Genomic DNA, 22,539 nt, shown 5'->3' with positions numbered 1-22,539 from the left:
ATGTGATTTAGATTTAGAAAAGATAATGCATACATCTACATAATCTATAAAACCTATCTTGTAGTTACTTCAAAAATGTCTTATTCTTTTACAGTTACCCTGAAGACATTTTGTTATTCAGCATTACATAGGTTGTCATTCCAAAAAACCTCTTTCTTTGACAAGAGAAATATTTCTCTTCAAATTTTCCCAGAAGAAAACTTGTCGACATTGGTATTTTTAAAAGTGGAAACTTCATATTTTATGTTATTCTTTGCAGTGTGAGAATGGGGGAATGTATTGTGAGAATTTGTTGATTGATACTTCGGGAATGCTGGGCAAGCTAGCAGTCAGATTAAGTGTTTTATTGCCTTGACCAGTACACATAACATGACCTATAAAGAACTTTTTTTTATCGATTACAATATCTAAAACGAATAAAAATGAAAATAATTTTTTTTTTTTAGATTTTGGATTTTTAAAAAACAACCTCTGTTGTATGCACCAACAAAGAAAATTATTTCTTTCAATAAAGTAGATTCTTCAGATAATTTAAGTGGAGCTGGCTGGTTCATTGTACTAACAAAATTTATTTTTGCAACCATGGCATCTAGAAATTGAGTAAACAAATCTTTGTTAACTATATGCTTTGACCATTAGAATCCTATAATGGGATTTTATGGTTCAGTGACTTTCTATCAATGTATATTGTGGTAGAAATGCTTTAACTATTAGAATATTATAATGGGGTTTTATGGTTCAGTGACTATTGTGGTAGAAATTCAATGGAATTTACCTGACTGTGGGAAAAGCCCTATAACCTTTACCAAGGTGTCAGATTATTATTTCAAGGTTATTTTCCTTCTTTGGTTACCAAGATTTCAATGGGATTTAGCTTTCAGTACATAATACCTTTTGAGGTAATGGATTTTTTTTTTTTTTTTTTTTGCTTTTGAACTTGAAATAAACTGTAATCAGTAAGTGTGATGGAAAAAGACCCCTTTTCCTCCAAATCTGATGGTTGATTAGTGAACCATGATCATGGCATATATCCATTCATGATGGAATTTTTTTTTTGTAGACTGAGGGGATTTTCCAGTAACCTTGAACTTTGAACCAGATTTTAGACTCTATTTTCATTTGCTGGTAAAAATAGAAATATGTCATGGAAATAACCCAATGTTAATCCTTGATATTCATACCTTCAATTGAAAAGTATATTTTTTCAGTATCCTAAGGATGAATTTTTTTATTTTGGATAATAGGGAAGTGTTTTATGATGGAAATACTAGTTTAAAATAAAGGTGAAGTAGGACCATTTTATAGACATTTTTTCCCTTATTTTCCCCAATGCTTTTGTGTCAGGTTTGATTTGATGTGAAACAATTGACCTGAATATAAGCAAATTTTGGTTCCCAGAGGGTGGTATAATGATAAAAGCAAGTAAAATATCAACAAAGGAATAATTTACAATATGATTTCTGTTAGTTTCATGTATATTAAAACAATAGTACATCTATATGAAAACAGGTGTGTAAAGTTTGTGTTAACTATGAGGGTTTTCATGTACACATTCATTAGTCAGGAACTTGGGTGAGCAATGTAGGGTACCCTTTCTTTGCATTTAGTATAGAACATTTAAGAATTTAAAACAATTTACAATTGTACATTAATTTTTTTTTATTTTTGCAAAACGTATGACTTTTAATTTTTTGTTTTTTTTTTGCTTTTCAGATGTAAAAAATAGCATGGCGTTCCAAGAGAAGGAATATGACAACTACTATGGAAGAGAGAAATTAACAAAAAGCTATGACAGTGATTATTCAAGGGACAGTCCTAACTATTCACCACGTACCTATGGCTATTCCAGGACAAAAGTAAACTCAGATCAGCGTGATTTTCGCAAAGTCAGACCTTTTGATGAATTAGATGAATCTGTGCAGGAATTTAATACAACAGAATATGATCAATCATTCAGAAGAACAAGAGGCAATCTGAACAGTAGAGGTAGAGGTGTGCTTAATTTTCAAGGTAGAGGACTTCCACACAAAATTTCTCTCCAAAACAGAAACAGAAATCCCTCTCCAATTAAAACATTTCTTGAGAGCCTGGAACAGTCTACGTCAGAATATTACCCAAAAAATATATTAAAAGACAATCGTCGGTCAGCAGAATTCCGTAACAACAGTCCCTTCCAGTATGACAATCAAAACAGGAAAAGACATTATACTTATGATGATGTTAACCCGTACCAGTCAAAGAAAACGAGAAGCAGTTCTGGATTGAGAACTCAAGATCGAGTAAGATACAGGTCTGGTTCAGGAGGTCAATCAAGTACGCATTCTCAGAGTCCTTTCCGAAATGACGGATATAAATCATATCAATATCAGAGAAATTCCAAGGAATTCTTACGAACACAATACTACAGATCAGGAAGTCCATCAAGTTTAAGTTCTAGGAGTTCATCTAGAAATGGTAGATACCGATCACGTAGTAGACAAAGATCTAGAGACAGACGTGACAGAACAAGAAGTCTGTCAAGTTCACGTTCACAAAGTTCATCAAGGAGACGTTACAGGTCAAGAAGTTTATCAAGTTCACGTTCACGAAGTTTTTCTAGAAATAGTGGATACAGATCATATAGTGGACAGGGGTCAAGTGACAGGAGAGACAGGCGCTACAAAACAAGAAGTCCATCTAGTTCACGAAGTTCATCAAGGAGTAGTGCATACAGGTCAAATAGTCGGCGAAGGTCAAGAGACAGAAAAAGAAGAGATTACAGATCAAGAACTCCATCAAGTTCACAAAGTCCATCAAGGAATAGAGCATACAGATCAAACAGTCGACAAAGATCAAGAGACAGGAGAGAAGATAGACGATACAAATCAAGAAGTCCATCAAGAAGGTATTTTAGTCCATTGAGATACAGATCACAAAGTCGTGAAAGAAGTTCCAGACGGAGGTCAGGTGACAGAGCTCATAGATCAAAAAGTCGATCACGAAGCTATTCACCTGCCAAATATAGTAATGCAAGATACAAGAGGAAAAGCAATGAAAGATCACCTTCCTCTAAAAATCAATCTCATGGACTTCAAAGGAGGGAATCAGAAAGAAGTTTAAGTAGTATGTCATCAACAGAGTCCTCATCAAGATCAGGGTCTTCATCAAGAAGTGTAAGTCCAAACTCAGAAAGAAGTAGAAGCAAGACACCTATTCGCAGAGAGAGAACAATTTCACCATCACAGAGAAATAAAAATGTAGGTGAAAAAAAGACATTCAAGCGTGGAAGATTTCTTGATCGAAAACCAAGCAGAAATGAGGCCTTTGTTAGGAGAGAGTATGAAAAATATGAGAAAGAAAAGGAAGAACAAATGCTGGCAAATGTTGATGATCTGTTAGGAAAACTTGTTGGAAATGTTGCAGAGCATAGTCAGTTGGAGCTAGGAAATGGAACAATCACTTCTAAAGAAATTGGAGAATCTTCTACATCTGAAATAACAAAGAGTCAAGCAGTGGAGAGTGAATACAGAACTATTCAAATTAAGCCAAAATCACCTACAAATACAAGTCTTCCCATATCTCGAGATGTCAATCAGCATCCATCATCTCTGCATGAAAATCTACGAATTTCTCTTCATTCAGATCAGGAGAGAAATGTAGTGTGTGAAAGAGACCTAGCAGAAAAAAAAGAACCATGTAGTGCTAAAAAGCGAAAACATTCTTTGGAAGGATTTGACAAAGAAAATCTGTCAGACTTTACTGGTGCAAAGAAAAGTAAAAAGATCTTGATTAATCTGAAAAACAGACAAAAGTTAGATGATGGAGGAGTCAACAAGAGGATGGATTCTACAGATAATTCCATTGAATTGGAGATGGGTAAAGGAAATGCAGCTCCAAATATGAACTGTCAATTAGGTTTACATCAAAGTAATAGTATTCAAGAGAAAGCAACACCAAACCTTGCAAGTGAAAACAGGGAATCACAAAAAATAAAAGTTCCGGAGGCTGAAACTAAAATCATACAGACACATGAGAGTGCAAATGAGATCATGCTGAATAAAGAAAATATGACTCAAGAAAAGGTAAAACAATCCATTGAGTTATCAATAAATATTTCAAAGCAACAATTACCTCCTTCTTTGTTGAAGAGCATTGCTTTGATTAAAGAACCTGAAAACAGAAGCACAGTAGAAACTGCTCCTACAGAACAAATGCCATCTCTTGGAATACAAGTTGAAAAAAATCCTCAGCTGAACTCTGATTCCTCAGACTTAGGATTGTTGTCATTTGATGAATTCACAGATTCTGATCAGGAATTAAGTTCTAAGGCTTCCAATAAAGAAGGAAATTCCAGCAATATTTCCAAGACAAACCAAGATGTGATTCAACCAAAATCTAATGAATTATCATCCAATGTTGAGACAATGAAAGCGATGGGCATGGAAAAGTCAGTGAATCAAAAATCAGATAATGCACTTAGTAACATAGCTGATTTTTATGATGAACTATCCAATGATTCAGTAGATGAAGCGGGAAAAAATTATGGTCAATCATCAGGACCTAATGATCAAGCAATGGTTAAAACATCTACACCAATCAAAAACATTGAGGTCTCTAATGGAAAAATAAAAGAGAGAGACAGCGAAGTTGTGAAACATAGCCTATTTACAACAAACTCTTCAGTGATTGATCACAATAAATCAAGTCGCAGTGAAATGCAGAATAGCCTGGATGCTTTGAATGAACCACAGATAATGAAGAGTGCTGAAGATCAAGAATCCGAGATAACTAACATATCATGTGTGGAGTTTCAGGAAAAGTCTTCTAAAGAAAAAAGCCTCAACTCTGCTATGGGAAGCTCAAAAACTTGTAAATCAGTTGTAGATTGTTCAGGTGGGAAGGAGTTTCAGGAGAAGTCTCCTAGAGAAAAAAGCTTCAACTCTGCTGTAGAAAGTTCACAAACTTGTACATCAGTTCTAGATTGTTCAGATGGTACCAATAGTGATCAGAAGAGGAGAGACACTAGTCAGAAAAAGGATAACAGTGCTACCAAAAGTGAGAAAAGTCTTAAATCCAAAACACCAGAGAATAAATCTTCCAAGGAACTCTCAGTGGATGTTACAGCAACAAAAGACAAAATCAGTGATAAACCTGATGAAAAAGGTAAAAAGATTTTACCTAACAAGACACGAACAGATAAATTTAAACCCAAGTTAAGTGAAGTACCACCTAAACTCAGTTCACACACAATAAAAGTGCAAAATACTAAAGATATTAAATCACCAGAATCTAAGAAAGAAAACAAGAGTGGGCATAATTCCTCAACAAATACTATCTGTGATGAAACTTTGCCAAAACTTGTGTCAAGGAAGGACAAGAAAAGAGATGCATCAACAACCTCTATTGAATCAAGTGACATGGAAAATTCCAAATCAAGACTGAAAGAAGGAGCAAAGAAGAAAGATAAAGAAAACCACAAAGAAACAGATCAAGAAGCACTGAAAGCCTGTACTAAAAACTTAACCGATACAAGTGATACTGAAAGAAAACAACTGGCACCCAAGGGAAATGATAAGAATTCTTCTAAATTTAACAACAAAGAAATACTGAAGAAATCAAGGAAACAAAATCAAAAATTACCGAAGATTAAACTGATTGATCAAGAAGACCTATTTCAACCAGATGCTCCACTGAAAAGATCTCATTCTGGTTTATTGAAATCAAAAGAAACGAAAAGTAAAGAACATGGAACCTCTTCATTCACAAAAGACAACAAAATGAAGTCATCTGCAATGATATCCTCAAAAACTACTACTAAAACAGCAAATAAACTGCTAAAAAATACTGCATCTGCTCTTACAAGTAAACCAAGCAAATCCCTAAATGCAGCAGATCAGTCAACAAAGGTATGTGATAAAGAATCCACTGATGACACAGAGAGCACTTCAGAAACAGACAAATCATCTCCATCAAAGAAAGCAGGACAGGAAGAAAATGGCTCTGAAAATAGAAAAACGGAAACCACAGAGAACAGTATCTCAAGAAGTCAAGTTGCAGATGGTAATGACAAAGAAAATGGAAGAAAAGTTGATGAAGTTCCTAAAATTTCCCCTCTTGGAGGAAAGAGGCAAAGTAGAACTTTGTCTGTGGAACAGCTCAAGGTTCTGGAGAAAAATAAGGAAGTAAGACAAAGAACTTGCATGGAATTAAAGCATGGGCACACAGGTGGAAGGAAAATGTTAAAATCAGAGAAGTTCCAAAAATTGAAACATCGAGTACATGCAGAGGCTCTTCATGGTAAAATTGTGAATAAACATGGAGTCTCAAAACTTAAATGTCAAAGTAGAGATGAAGGGAAAAGGAAAGTCTTGTCGAATTTATCAACCCAGAAAACCTCAAATGAATCGACTAAAACTCAAGAAATTAAAAAGCCATTGCCAAAAAGTAAACAAAGTGAAACAGATATTATTGCCAAAAGCATTTTGCAAAAAGTACCTGGTAGAATAGAAATTTATGACACAAATTTTGAAAAAGTGGCATATTCATCAAAGGAAACAACTAAAGAAGCTACCAGTAATGCCATTAGAAGAGAAACTGAAACAGATGAAATTCAGGTTTCTGATGGGAGCCTAAATCTGCAAGAGTATAGAAATGTTAATGAAGATGTAGAAGATGCAGATATTGCCTCTGATGATGAAAATCTTCAAATTGATCTAGAATCAAAATCGCCAGACAAGAGGAATGCTTCTAGCAACAGGGAGCAAAATCACCAAGAGAGAAACCAAGTAGATGGCAAAGAGAAGGCAACTAATATCCAAGACAAAACAGTGGAATTTTCTCAGGACTGTGCCAAGACAAGTAAACAAAACATAATAAAACCAACCATTAATGAAGAGGTGAGGAAAGATGTCACTGAAGAAACATCAAGAGGGCCTGCTAAGAACCTATTAGATATAGAATTGTTTTCTCCAGCAAACCCTTTGGGTACCATAACAGAAGATCAAATTGACTACAGTGACATACGGATAATGTACTACAATTGTGGTATACCCCAAAGCCCATATGTGGCTGAAGAAGACATTGGCAGTGCACCAACACCTGGTAAAATAAAACCTCAAAGAGAGATTATACCAAGCAGCAAACCAGGGACACCTAGTAAAAACAGCAGCCCAGGAACAGATCGGACTACCAAAAAGATTTTGAGTGAAGAGGACTTCCCAATGTTATCTATTCCTGATACAAACACGCTGCAAGGGCAAGAGAGTCAAAAAGACACAATCCCAAGCAGTAGACCAGAAACCCCCAATGTAAGTGGCAGTACAGGGACTGAACAAACTGCAAGGAAAATTCTACCAGAGGAGGAACTTCCAATGTTGTTCACAACAAACACAACTTCACTGCAGACAGAAAGTAATAGTGGAGCAACTAATGTTAGCAATTCCCAAGAAACAGAAGCATCATCAGATTACGGAACAGACAGTAACAGGGGAACTCCTTATTCAGATATATCTGAACCTTGTGATGAACCCGACAACATAAAAACTGATAAACCCTTTGTATCAAACCTACCAACAATTATGCCAGGCCATAGAAATTTAGGATTGAATGCAAATGAAAATTTTCAACATCATACAGATGCACAGCGAGTGCTCAGTTTTCTTTCAAAATTGAGGAGAGAGAATCTGGAGAACTTCAAACCTATTGGTTTTACCCACCGCAAGTCTTTTAAAAATATGCAGCTGCCAAATCCAAATGCCAGCTTGACTGTTGGTTTTCTGGAGCCAGAAAAATTCAAGGATCCAAAACTGCAGTGCATAAGGTGCAATTTGTGCAGTAAATATTTTGATCCCTGTGGATTCCTGCTGCACTATGATAGTGAGGTGATGAAACTTGATGAGAAGAAGTGTCTTCTGACTGAGCCCCAGCCTGCAGTGGGTGACATGGAGCCTCAGGTCAGGAAGATCTGGGATTACCTGATTACACTGAAGAATTTCTTGGTTGATGCAAAGATAAGTAGTCTAGGGTGAGTATCCATAAAAAGTTTTTTAAAAAATCAATTCTGGTAAACAACATACTGAACCTTTCAGTTTTAAATCACAAAGTATTTGAATTATAACATAATAAAATGGATTGATTTTTTAGTTTTGAAAAGTTTGACTAAGAATTAGAGTGAAAAATTTTTATTAACTTAAGCACTGTGTATTTTCCTAAGTCAGTTTAATACATAGAAGGTCACAGTATGAGGGATTAGCATTATCCAACTTCAACTTTATATAGAAACAACTTCCTGTCACAAAAATACTTGTATTCTTGATTTAGGATGTACATATTGTGAGTTGTACAGACAACTGAAATGCTGGTCAAGAGTAGACAAAAATTCTGTTACAGTACAAGGTCACTGTTCTTGACAAGGAATTTAATCCTTTTTTTCAGTTTTCATTATATAAGGGTATATAACCATTAATAAAAACAGTTGAGAGTTTTATCATCATAAATTTTATTTGTAAGAGTGCAACAGTTTTTATTGACGAAAATCTTAGAAGTCATTGAGTTGGGCCACATCAATACATTCAGTCAGCACATTGTATATTGTATGCAAATAATATGTATTAAGGCATTTAATGTATTTTGTTTATAATTTTTCAGTTTGCATATGGAAAAAAATACAAAGAAAGGAAATGGCGATGAGACACTTGGAACACAGGTAAATCTAATCAATTTGTATTTTATAATGCCCATACATCAAAGTGTGAGAATCTGATAAATTTGTGTTTTGTTATACCCAGATGAAGTTGGCAATATCTGTGTAATTTAAATAAGATATTATTCATTCATCTCTTTTCAGGAAGAAAATATGTTAGATATCCAAAGCAACAGGAGAAACTCATCAACTGATGAAAGAGGAAGGCATACTCTTGGAAATGAAAATGCACCAACTGCTAAAGTTTCATCATATGACATAATGGGGAAAAAATCGGTACAAAATACAAATGCTCCTAGGCAATTAGAACAGTTGTTGAGATATAGTCAATGTGAGGTAACTACAAATCAGTCAACAGTTACAACAGATTTACCAACCACAAGGATGCAAGCTTCTACTACTATTGGAGGATTTAACTCCTTAGAAGTTACTAATGTGGAATTTGTGCAACGGCAGAATGCTGCCAAGAGAACAGGTTATAATCATGTGACACAGGGTTCCACTGATTCTCTATCTACAGGAATGTCTCATCCATCATTAAGAGCCCAACAGGTTCAGAATATAATGCCACCTCCTGCTCAAATGCGAAACAGCTTCCTGCTTCCTAGCTGTACTCAAAGTGATCAAACCAGAAGGAGATCTCTGGAAAGTTTTCATCCAAATTCAAATAATGTGGCAGCTGAGATCCGGAACACAAGATCTGTCAGTGATGATTTGATGGCAGCTAAAAACTTCAAAAAAGACCTGCACCAGAGGTATCAAGAGCAACGAAATGCAGCATATTATCAGCAACCAAATTTAAACATTCAGACATCAATGACATTTTCTGGACCTCAGAATTCTTCTCAGTTTTTGATGAGGTCAATGGGATCACAAGAAACATTGAATCTGAATGAAAATCCATTAAACAGGACAACTCATCAAAATGTCAATTATCAAAACAACCCATCTGTAATACAAACATTGCACCAGCAAGTAGCAAATAGGCTAATGGCACAGAATGTCACACAGTCATCAGAGCTGCAAATAAACCAGCAAAGGGCATCTAGTTTACAGCAATCTGTGGAAAGTCATACAAGACACCAGATGAGACTTCCACCTCCACCCTATCAAGCAGCTTGTATGAATAAACATTCCACTGGGTCTCCTGCTCAGGTAGGACCAACCAATCATGACCAGTTCTTTATGACACATCCTCATCTTCAACAAATGGGAACTACCCAGATTCAACCTTCTGCAGTGCATCTTTCACAGCAACAAATGGGAACCAACCAATTTCAATCTTCTGCAGTCCATCTATCACAGCAACAGATTGGAACCAACCAAGTTCAAACTTTTGCAGTGCATTCTTCACAGCAACAAATGGGAACCAATCAGGTTCAACCTTCTACAATGCATCCTTCACAGCAACAGATGGGAACTAACCAAGTACAAGCTTCTACAGTGCCTCTTTCACATCAACAAATGGGAATCAACCAAGTTCAAACCTCTGCAATGCATCTTTCACAGCAACAAACGGGAATCAACCAAGTTCAACCATCTGGAATGCATCTTTCACAGCAACAAATGTACAATCAAGTGCCGCCATCTACTATATCCCCAGCTCATCAAAACATTACCACAGATAATCAGGTTCCATCAACTATGATTGCTTCAGCTCATCTGAACTTGTTAGCCAATCAAGTTATATCAGCCAGCAATCATTCCTCTCAGCAAAATATGGGCTTCTACCAGCATCAGCATCCAACCATGCAGACCTCTGTTACCAGTTCCACCACCACTCATTATTCAAAATCTACCCACCAACAGCAAATCAGTCATATTTCTCAAAGACAAAATAATGGCCAAGGAATGCATTCTGACAGAGCATTGACAGTTAGTAATCAACCAGTCAGTAATCATAATTGTAGATTAGACCAGTCTAGTTTCAGTGGTCAGATATATCAGTCAAAGCCAAGTCAAAATTCTAACACCCAGGGTGCTTCACCACAAATGAGCAGAAGTGAAAACAACCAGTTAACTAGTGGACAAGTTATATTAAGCAGAAGTGAAACCAACCAAACAACCAGTGGGCAAGCTAAGGTTAGTCCAGTCAGTGAAGCCAATCAATTATCTTCTAGACAAGTGGAGAAGATTAGCCCTGCCAGGGATGTGCAGAGCTTTCTTCAGAAAGCCAGTAAAAAGGTGTCCAGCTTCAATCCAGGTTGTGTGGATTCAGCAAGTGTTAATCCATCAAAGTCAGATTCTTCAATTGACAGCCAACAGCAAAGTTTGTTAGCACAGGAAAATGATGGAAAACAAAACCATCTTTCAAATGAGAATACTCCTGTTTCTGCAACCAATGCAATATCCAGCAAACAAGGAATGAACACCTGTTCCAATGAACCAAACAAAAGTAAAAGTCTCCTTGAATCTGCAGCAGAGTTAGCACAGAGGATTAATGGGCCTGCAGGTACATTCCCTGAGTAATATTATGTTGTGTGCAACCAGTTTGAAATAAATACATTTAGAAAATAACATCCATGTAATTTTTTTTTCAGAAGTACAAAAAAGAGTGGTAGGTTCCTGTGTGAATATGATGGCCTCTGTGATGTGGTTGTATGAACAATTTAAGGAAACAAGAGGTAAATGAATTTTCAAATGTATTACATGTGTCGTCAATTCTAATAGATTCACTGGTTGCAGCAATGACTTTTTGCATTTATTACAAATGGGTCTATCCTTCCGTAAGTCTGTAACACTTGGGGATACCCATCTCTTATCTGCAACTCCTCTTACACCAGTGGATGAAATTTAATGAGACTTTCACAGAATCTATATTTTATAGTGCCATTGTGCACCTCTTATTGTTTTTTTTGATCAGACAGATAAATAGAGGTTTCCCATAGCAAAACGGAGACACTGCAACTTTTTCTGTGATGTGGGATACCCATCTCTTATCCCCAGTTCCTTCTATACCACTGATTAAAATTTAATGACACTTTCACAGAATCTTTATTAAATAATGCCATTATGCACCTCTTATTTTATGTTTTGAGTTCTCATGATCGCACAGATATTTGAAGTTTCCCACAGCAAAACATGGACTTCCCAGTTACATGTATATGGGAGCGGGGGTATTATTTTATTTTTTGAGCCTTGTGCTCACAGTATCGCTAGTTTTTATTTTACTTCTCGCTGTTTTATATTTTTTTGTGCACAGTATATATGTTATATTTTGCAGCTGAAGTGACGACAGCAAAGCAGGAACTGCAGCACTGTAAGGGAGAAATAACAAAGGCAGTGAATGAATATCATGCTACAGAGGGTATGCTTAGTGATGTGGAACTCTTGAGTTTATTCAAATATGTGTATTTTGGTGTGAATTAACTAATGTTGAGCATTGTTTAATATCATAGAGTTGATGACACAGAAGATAAATGAAGTTTTAGCCAAGATGCCGAAGTAAAAGAACTGTTTGCCATCAGATAAATGATCTGAAGCAACACAGGAAAAGAAGACAGAAAATACCTAGTGCAGAATTTTTTCCTCCATGAATTATGGTGAAAAATTGGAGAAAAAAATCCCAAACAGATAAATAGGACAAAGGATGAAAAGCTATGGAAAGAGAAGGACTTTTTTCAGCCCTTTTTGCAGCCACAAGCTTATTAGTTTGTAGAATAATGGATATTCCCATGTGACAGTATCATGAACAGTACTGTTTGTAAAGAATTTATCTTAGTAGGAATACCAGCATGGGCTTTGAAAAATTGTAGAAAAATAAATACTGTATACAGGAAAATTTTTGCCGCTGTTTTATTGTCCCCTTTGTTGCAGGTGGGCAGATTTGGGGGAAAAAAACAACTAAAAAAAACAGCACCATCTCTCAAACACAACTGTGTCTGCGCAAATTTAAAATAAGGCAAAATTGAAAGTGTGAAATGGCAAAAATAAAATAGGGTGAAAGATAACCTTGTATACAGTATTTACATGTGAAATTGTTATGAAAGTTACTATATGTACATGATGTAGTTTAGTTGAAACGGCAGCATATTAACCTATGTTGAATGGTGCATTCTTGTAAATTAGTTTAGTCTCAGGATGTATATACTTGTAATCAACTGTATGTTTCTCTCTTGTTTTAAATTCAAACTTTCTACTGCCATGTTTGATATTTTTGGCATACTGTTAGTTTGGATTTTAAGATGAAAAAACTTCAGCCTTGCTTTAAATATCACAAAAGACAAAGAAATTCTTTTGTAAATAAGATATGTGTGTGTTTTTAATAGCTAGATATGCTACACCATTGCTTTTTTTGTCATTGATTTTTGTATAATTACCTCTTGATTATTCTCCGTCCCATGTCTTTTTAGGTTTGAATCTGAAGTAGACTGTTACCACTCAATCAGTGTGTTCATAGAAAAATACTGGAAACAAAATATGCATTGTTTTATGCAATTTGCATTATCAGCCAATACCAGATGTGTTCAGCTAATTTTCTTATCAGCAGTTACGGGTATATATCTAACATTATACATTAAAAGACAATCTCAGATGTAATAGACTCCGTGTTCTCAAGTGTTTATATGAGAGGAGGTTATAACCTTCACATACTTTGAAACCAGTTTAGTGCTATTTCTATCTTTCTGTATGGCTTATACCTGCGTACATGAACAATGATTAGCATAATAATTATTTAAATTCAAAACAAATATTATATATATTTGTTATATAGCAGAGGTTCACTTTGTAACAATTGGTTAAATTGGTTATGTCAATTTTTGCTAATGAATTGTAAAGTGATTTTTTTTTTTTTTGGTGAAAACAATGTTAAGGTATACATCAAAACATGATTTTTTTTTTTTTTATAATTTTCAGAAAACTTGAGATTGAATTTCTAAAGTAGAGAGTACACCAGAAGTTACATTTTATTTGTGGATTTGAATGGGATATTGTTTCTGTTTGTTGTCGAGCTTAAAACCTGTATCATCCTTTATTTTTGAAAAAATATAACCGAGTGAAATATATGGTACTGGCATTGTGATTATCTGATCTGTTCTTTACATTTTGAATCCATGTTGTGAAATATTAAGGGAGATACTACAAATTTTTGAGCACTATGAACACATTAAATATATTTTGTTTATTTAATCTTGTCTGAGAATTTAAAATATGCTGTATAATAAGGCACTAAAGAGTGTGCCATGTATGATTTTAATTGAAATGTGTATTTGGAGAGTACTTTTAGCAAAAATGTTGTTGTCATTGTTGAAAATCTAAGAAATCCATAAAAAGTGTTTTTTAAGCTCTTTTACACTTTTATACTGCTGGAATAAATCAATTTACCCATGATACTTTTCTTTTTTTCTGAGTTTAAGGACTAATATTGTTTTAAGGTTCATCAATCCTCTATTTTCACGCATATAAAATTTTAGTTTCATACTATTAATTTTTCCAAAAGAAATCTCATTAAAAAAAAATCAGCATGTTGTGCAGAAAAAACTTTGACAGAAATTGCCTTTTGTCAATTTTATAATGAAATTATATTGGTCATTTATCCTAGAGAGAGTTGTCGGAGGGTCAGTGGACCTTAATTTAAAAAAAAGAAAGAAAAGAAAAGCAGTTTTTTAAAACACTTTAGTTGACACGAGATACATAATTGTGAAGAAGTGTAGGAGTTCTACTCTACGTAAATAGAGAGATCTTATTCAAGGTGCTCACCTCGCTCTTTGTCATCTTGTGACCAAATACATGCATATTTTTTGAATGAAGGTATTTTAGTGTAGGTAAATGTACGGTTGACACACACTTCCATCGCATTTTAAGAGGTGAGATGTTAGATGTCTATGCCCCCCCCCCCCCCCCAATGAACAGGATGCAAACAATATGGTATTGGATGGGGGTAAAACGAGATTTTGACAAGAAAGACAGCTGATGGAAACGGTTTTATACAATCTAATAAGTGATACCCCATTTACTAGAACATGTACTAAGAATCATAACCCTTTGTGGACTTTGGTTACGTTTTAATGCAGTTGAATCAATGTTAGAGTGGTCACTGTGTCATTTGTTGAAACGCTTCCTCTTATTGTACTGAGTATTTGAGGATCCAGTACAGGTACCTATGTGCCAGATTGATACATTACATAATTTTTAGGTCGTCTGAGTCACTAGGTCACCTATTACCATCTGTTTTTGTCCGTCGTCGTGCGGCATCCAGCGTGGGTTGTCATTTGATCATTTTCTGCTTCTCTGGAACTGCTGAACCAATTTCAACCTTTTATGGTATATAACATCAATGGGTGAAGGGATACAATAATTGTAGATTTTATGGGCCCGCCTCCCCTGGGACCTGAGGGATGGGTGAAAACCATCATAATTTAAAACTTTCTTTACTCCTGGACATCACATAGTCAAACTGCTGGCATGATTGTAATAAGCATTGAGTCCTCCACCAAAATTGTTAATTTCATGGCCCCGGGGTCAGGGGTTCTGGAGTAAGGGCGGGGCTCAAATGATCACATAGTGAAAATACATAAATTCTTTAAAAATCTTCTCTCCCCCCCCCCCCTCTATATTTAGCAGATAAACTATGTGCATGATTAAGAGCAAGGATACCTCTTTCTAAATTGTCAAAGGACAAGGTATGGTAACGCCGAATCTGGCCCTTAAGTTGATGTAAAATCAACACAATTAAATTGTGATAGTTTGTTGTTAAGAACTTAAAATGATGCTTGTTTTAAAACCAGCACTAATTTTGATTCAAAGCTTAAACGGAGGCCACAAAAGGGTGCAGAAGTAGGACATTTTCCCGGATTTCTTCAATTGTTGTGGAATTTCGTCAAATTTGAGGTAATTTTCACTCAGAGAAACATAGAGCACAAGCTTGCCTCTGAGATTTTTATACTCAAGATGAATCTGATACTAGTTTATGAAATATATGAATTTTGTAGATAGGTAAGTTTGTGCTCTATGTTTTCTGAAACAAAACGTGCTGTAAAATCGAGGAAAATTTACATAAAAATGAGAAAATTCGGAAATTGACATATTTTCTGTCATTCCTGTAACCTCTGTGTATCCCATAACTTAGAATCAATACTCATTTTGTGACAGGTTTGACAACAGGTTTTTATTGAAAAACTGTTACATCATTCTAAAAGACACATCAAACCAGGGGCCAAAAAGCGGTCTTAGCCTATCTTGTCCTTTGACCCAGGTCAGGAGTTCTGGTGTTGGGGGGCTATTGATTTATAATGAAAATGCATTAGTTCTGTGAAAATCACTGCTCCTGCATATTAAGCAAACAAAGTAAGCACATAGTTATAATGAGCAAGGGTGCCTCTTCCAAAATTGTGAATTCAATGGACCCTATGTCAAACTTTCTGGTGATAGGGCAGGGCTCTATTGATTATACAGTGAACATGCATTAATTCTTTGAAAAATTCTGCTGCTGCGTACTAAGCAGATAAACTAATACATAGTTATGGTGAGCAAGATTCCTTCTTCCAAAATTGTGTTCTTTATGGCCCGATGGTCTTGGATGGTGTTAGAGCAGGTCTCTAAAGATCAGATATTGAAAATGCATAAATTCTTTAAATATTTTTCTCTGCTCCTGGACAAACTAATTGCATGGTTATCATGAGCAAAGGTGCCTCTTGCAAAATTATGAGATGAATAGCCCCGGGTCAGGAGTGTTGGTGTTAGGGCTCTCCTCTGTTGAATACATCATGAAAATACATTATTTCTTTGAAAATCTTCTCTGTTCCTGGTTATTTAGCAAACATAGTGCATGGTAATGATGAGCAAGTGTGCCTTCTCTAAAATTGTGAATTTCATGGCCTCTGGGTAAAGGGGGTTCTGGTGTTAGGGCAGAGCTGTGTTGAATCTATAGTAAAACGCATTAATTCTTTGAAAATCCTCTTATCAGTGGACCGAATAAGAGAAATCATTGCTGCATGCCATATGCACTCGTTAATCACGGGATCTGAAACTGTTGTGATAGAGTGACCAGTTGTGTCCATCAATTATAATTTTTAATCAAAAGAAGTCCCAGAGGGAGAGATAGTAGATAAGTTGCAGGTGCGCGGCGCTGGCGCTGTAGCACTTTTCCCAGAGTGTCGTGTGAGTTGGTTAGAGAGAAAGAGAGTGAGCGAGAAAGAGTCTATAATTTGTTAGTTTGTCATTTCTGCTGTCGTTTGTTTATTGTGGATGATAGAGTTCTCAGAGATGAAAGTGAGCATTAGATTGATTTGTGTGAAAAACTAGGGAGTAAGAGATTTGGTATGGCCATGCCCTGAGACGATGTGAGAAAAAGAAGTTAGAGTGAGTTTGACTGTGAATGTATGCAGACATAACGTTTTGTGAAGTATTATATATTATATGTACTGCTGTAAATATGTAAATAAACTTGTAAGTACATAAAGTGCGTGATTATTACCAGTGACCAAAAGACGGGAAGGACCCCTGTCACAATGTCATAAAACCAAGCCATGGTTCTGTGACAGTTTCACATCCCTTGATTACATGTAACATGTAACCGTTTTGAATTCCCCTTACTTGTATTTACAAAATTGAGATATGCCACACCATTACTATAGGGTCTTACACTCTAACTAAACTAAAGTAAGTCGAGCTGGTGTAGTATTACTATAATATGTCATTTAACAACAGAGGAAGAGATTCTAATTTAAGGTAGTCTGATCCCCAGGTTCTGAAAATCATCAGTTACGTAATTGAAAATGCTTTAATTACAAAAATTGTCTCTGAATTCACAGTGTGTATTTATCCATGGTACACGTATTTCTACAAAGTTCATCGTTAAAGTTAATCAAATAATAAAGGGAAATTATCAGATCTCTGACATATTTTCAGGGAATGCGAATAAAAGCACCAGCTATGCATTTTCTGATTGAAAATTGATCAACAAACATATTTTAGGATCAAATAGTATAGGTATCCAGGCATTCGGAGAAAATTGCATTTTTTAAAATACATTTATACGGTAATTTAGTTCTTCTATCTACTTAAATTGTCATATAATACAAAGTGTTAAAACTTAGTTTTTTCATTGCAAGACAACACAAATCACTTGTAATTTCATCTCATGCTAAACTTTGTTGTTGGTGATTAAGGATGCATTATGACCTTGACTCGTGTGACATTTAAAGGTGTATAAGAATAATAATACGAAGTTTATTTAATAAGTATTGGACTGTCTTTAAAAATATTTTCAATCCCTGCATTGCATTGGATATTTATTTTTCATAATTCAAGGACATGTATGTCGTCAAGTTCATACAGTGATGGCCAGTAAAGAAGAAGAAGGAAGCTTAATTAAAGAGCATAGTATTTGACACTAATTTGATATTTTTTTTTTTTTCGTTATAAGCAAACTACATCTTTATAGAGTCTGATAAGAAGTCTGTGAATTAACTTTTAGGAGAGAAATATTTGTGACTGATTTGCTCTTGCAAATTTTTGTAGCCACCAAATAGTGTCATCATTAACTTCTAAAATCAAATAAAAAAAGTTCAATTTTTCAAAACTTATTGGTTTTTTATTGGTTTGAGATAAAAAGAAATTTGTATATTCTCTGAGATAAATTTTACGTACTCTTTGAAGGTTATACTTATAAAAATATTTGGGTTGATATATTTCTCGAAATTTAGGATAAAATTGCTCCAAAAGCGCATTATTTTTAAAACGGAGACATTTCACCGGACACCTAGAAAGGATTTAAGTACATTTTGTAGATTCCGAACTTGAAGCCATCATTTACCAATTGAAAGCGGACGCTGGCTTAATATACCAAGACAAGGCAGAATTTGTTCCCATTGTAATCTAAAAGAAATCGGAGATGACTTTCATTATATACTAATGTACAGTTCACTAAAAAAAGAAAGAATGCTATGTTTAACAGAAAAACACATAAGATTTAAGAATATAATAAGTTTTAAAAACATCATGAATAGTAATAAACACTGTTTTCTGAGAAAAAATATGTTCGTTTATAAAGAAAATAAATAAAATATGCTCCCCGGCCTAGAATTCCCGTACTCCACATCTATAGCAACGTACTAATTTTTGTTCATGCTATTGCTATGTATTAAATCACCCATATGTTGTAAGTCTCTATATATACATGTAGCTATACACTATTGTAAAATGGTGAAGAGATTCAAATAAATGATTGATTGACCTGCTTCATACATATAACACTGGTTTACATTGTGTTCTTTCATACATGTTCATTATAAGTGTGACATGAAAAGTTATTAATCGTACTGGATTTACATGTATACATTCAGTCTAACAAGATCTAAAGAAACGGACACCATGGTCTTGGCCATTTCTATGGCCCTATTTCAATTTCACCAACTTAATTATGGCACCCTTTTTAGAATACATACATATTTGTATATACGCTATTTGGCGTAGAATTAATAATTTTAATAATCTCCTGCATGTCTAGCGCATGACCACAGTTTGTAATGCTGGACATCCAAAAATGACTTACTGGTATATTAAGCAACAACAACAGCTTTACTTATTAAAAGCGTAAAAAGTATGTTTGAAAGTTGCTTTTATGCTACTTTCTTTTTAAATACGTACATATGTCAAAAACAAACACACATTTTAAGCGACATCTATAACGCTTTGAATAAGGACATACTTGCATCACATTGAACATTGTGACGTCCAAGAGGTGTTTGACCAAATGATGTAACAATGACCATGTGACGTAATCATAGCATCTTTACAACCAGAAGAAAGGGCGAAAAAATGTGAGTAATTTTTTAATGCCTAAGCAACAAATAGCTTCAAGTTTTCTTTTCTTTTGTCTTAAGAAAAAATATTCCTTTAACAGCTAACATATATATTGTATAAACACAAGCAGATTTTTGGTTTTTAAAATATGATAGTGATAATGTATACACCAGGGTCTGCGATATCCCCATAAAATAAGAGGATCAAATTCTCCTACACTGTAAAAAATGTGTTTACAATTCAAACACTTTTCTAAACACTTTCTTGTCACCTCCTTTTTTATATGTTTAATTTCTAAACATGTAAAATTCCTAAACATGTCTTAGAAAGTGTTTAGAATTTAAACATATCTAAACACATAAACACAAGTGTTTAAATTCTAAACACATAACAGCAGATGTGTTTAAAATCTAAACACATCATAAGTTTAATTTGTACCTGCAGAAAAAGCATATGTTTTTTTAAATGCGCATAATTGTCAAAATTTTCAAAATATGTAACCAATATTAATTATTTTCCATAAAGCCATTGAACGTTGGGATATGTATTTAATTATACAATGCAATGGTCACTGTGCGATGTACATGTACTTAATTTACACAAATAATGTAGGAGATAGAACTGAATAGATTTGATTAGTCTCAACAATTCAATCAGAATGACACATAATTTATAACGTACACATAGATAACAAACTTTTAATCTTCAAAATAATTAAGAGAATAATATTAAGCTAACAATTTAATATCAAAACTTCATTGAATATTTCTAAAAGGCTTTATTACAGAATTGTTAAACTAAAAATACAAAATATATATTTATATACATGTATATATTTATTATAATCATTATATTTTGAATCGGCTGCAGAGTTTTCCTCATGTCAATAACAAAATATCAAATTTTATGAACTTTCAGCAAGTCCCAAAGCACCACATATTATAATCTATATCCCATCAATAACTGCCAGAAAGTAACCCATTTCGAATGCACGAGGATAATTGTAAACACTGTCGAATTAGCACAGTAGTCTTCAACAAATGAAGTTTCAAAGTGTTGATTATGGAACAACAACATTGCACTTGAAGATGAGACCAGGTACTCTGATACGTGTATTTTGAGTTCGATCTGGACTACGTACGGTGCCTGTAGGAAAGAAAGCCAGATTTTAGAAAAAGTACACTATCACTGATATTTTACATTACTTAGAAAAACAAAACTGTTCAAATTTTAGTGAAACTACACAGATATAAATATAGATGTTTTTAATGACATTTAATATTATTTCTTCTCCTGCAAGTCTATGAACGAATTCAAAATATCCCAAGTCAACTTTATTTGCGTTGCTCATCGTGGTTAATTAATGCAAAGAAGAAGAAAACAAACCTTTAATGTATTGCAGCAATTAACAAGATGCCCTTTCACGTATTTCACTATTTCATCATGGTTATCCCTTGAATTGGGTTGTCATAACTCTCATTGATACATCACCATAGCTTGTTGCGTTTTCTTTGTTTACATAGCCGCTCAAATTAACATTCAAATATAGGTGTGTCATTTCCGGGACGATAACTCTGTACTTTACAGTAAAACGTGTTTAATTTCTAAACGCGTTTAGATATAAAACATCTTTAGACATAAGTGTTTAGTTGTTAAACACAATACTAAACACGTTTAGATCTAAACATGTAATAGAAGTGTTTATTTCCTAAACACAATTTTTACAGTGTAGTTACATTTCCCTACCTCCGAGTTCGTAACTTTAATAGAAGTAAATAGCGTTTTGAATCTAAGCATTATGTATCTATATCATACTATTAGCTATTTATTATCGGTTGAAATATGGAGTAACTTGCTTTGTAAAATCAGCATAAATATTCTAGCAGAAATGATGAATAATCACAGGGAAAAAAATATATGCAAATGGTAGACGTATCTATATTAGATTCAACAGCTTTTACGAAATAGTTGGATAATTATAAGACGAGATTTTCCCCATAGTATGATATTTGCAAAAAGATAATCACGAGCTTAATGAATTCACATTACGTAACAAAAGGTATGACGTCACAATCATTGCTACAATACATCACTTGGGAAAGATGGAGACTACAAGTAGGACGACTAGTAAATTAAAAATGTTCTTTATCATCGATTTCATAGAAATAAGCGATATTAATTACTGGTACTGTTGTAAAGGTGTACTTTATTATGTGTTAATTATTTTCTTTGTCGATGTTCAAAATGGATGTGATTTTAGATGTTGGTGATGATGCCGTGCGAGATGTGGTAAGTTAAGTTATTAAGGTCAATGATAGAGGCACGCGTTTCACAAAGTTGTAAACTGTACAACCTACTTACACCTTCATATTTTATAATACCAAAATATAAGTATTACTTGTACATCCTGAATTGTTTTGAACATAAGGAAAACGAAAGGAAGCAAATGAGTAAAAGATAGTATATTAACATACAATTTTTGAAAAATACAACTTTTCATGAACTTTTAGAATTGAGAAATGTCTTTTCTCAGAACGGGAGATTGTCGCCGCCTTGTACACATCCATTCTTTCAGTTTGTGTGGTTACTGTATAGCATACCGTTTCAAACTACAGTGTCATGAGCTCATAAACATGAAATATAAATGCTTATATGAAAACCCTGCCTCAAAATTCAAGAGACACAAGTTACCGTTAAATCAAACCGTCCAGAGTATTTTTGCAAAGTAGGTCAAAGGTCAGGGTCAAGTGGATTGTAACGCTAGTAATATTCATGATGTTTTATGTCAAACAGTGCACACGGTAAAAAGCATAAATGTACGTCTTAAGAATGTACAACACATCCACCCCCCAAAAATTCCTGTCGTTTAATTTTCGTTATTTGTGTGTATTTTATACATGACTATATCTACTATGTTTATGCACAATTTGGACAAAATCGTTTGAGTCGTATTTGTCTAAAAGTTAACCCCCCCCCCCTTTTGGCTGTTCAGGAGGAGAGGAAAATTTTTAACCGACAAACTATATAATCCTAGATTTTCAGAAACGTCAGGTAAGCCTAGTTATCAAATTTTTGGTGACTTATTCTTTTAACCATTAAACACACTATTGGCT

The 22,539-nt window shown here is 34.4% G+C and overlaps 1 protein-coding gene across 1 annotated transcript; it reads left to right on the top strand.

The window, feature by feature from the left end:
• Positions 1–1,835: 1,835 nt before the first annotated feature.
• LOC133190659 (uncharacterized) lies at positions 1,836–14,011 on the top strand (the record flags this gene model as incomplete). Its single annotated transcript, XM_061326351.1, has 6 exons — positions 1,836–8,002; positions 8,626–8,683; positions 8,825–11,132; positions 11,221–11,304; positions 11,904–11,987; positions 12,079–14,011. Coding segments are annotated over 6 exons (8,751 nt in total), but the record flags the coding sequence as incomplete, so codon positions are not given.
• Between the last annotated feature and the right edge of the window lie 8,528 nt (positions 14,012–22,539).

The sequence above is a fragment of the Saccostrea echinata genome, unplaced genomic scaffold (genome assembly GCF_033153115.1).
Source record: "Saccostrea echinata isolate AGI-Se365-2 ecotype Australia unplaced genomic scaffold, CSIRO_AGI_Sech_v1 ptg000022l, whole genome shotgun sequence".
Classification (NCBI taxonomy): domain Eukaryota; kingdom Metazoa; phylum Mollusca; class Bivalvia; order Ostreida; family Ostreidae; genus Saccostrea; species Saccostrea echinata.
Note: the sequence above shows the minus strand (reverse complement) of the source record. Positions and strands in the feature narration are given on the sequence as shown.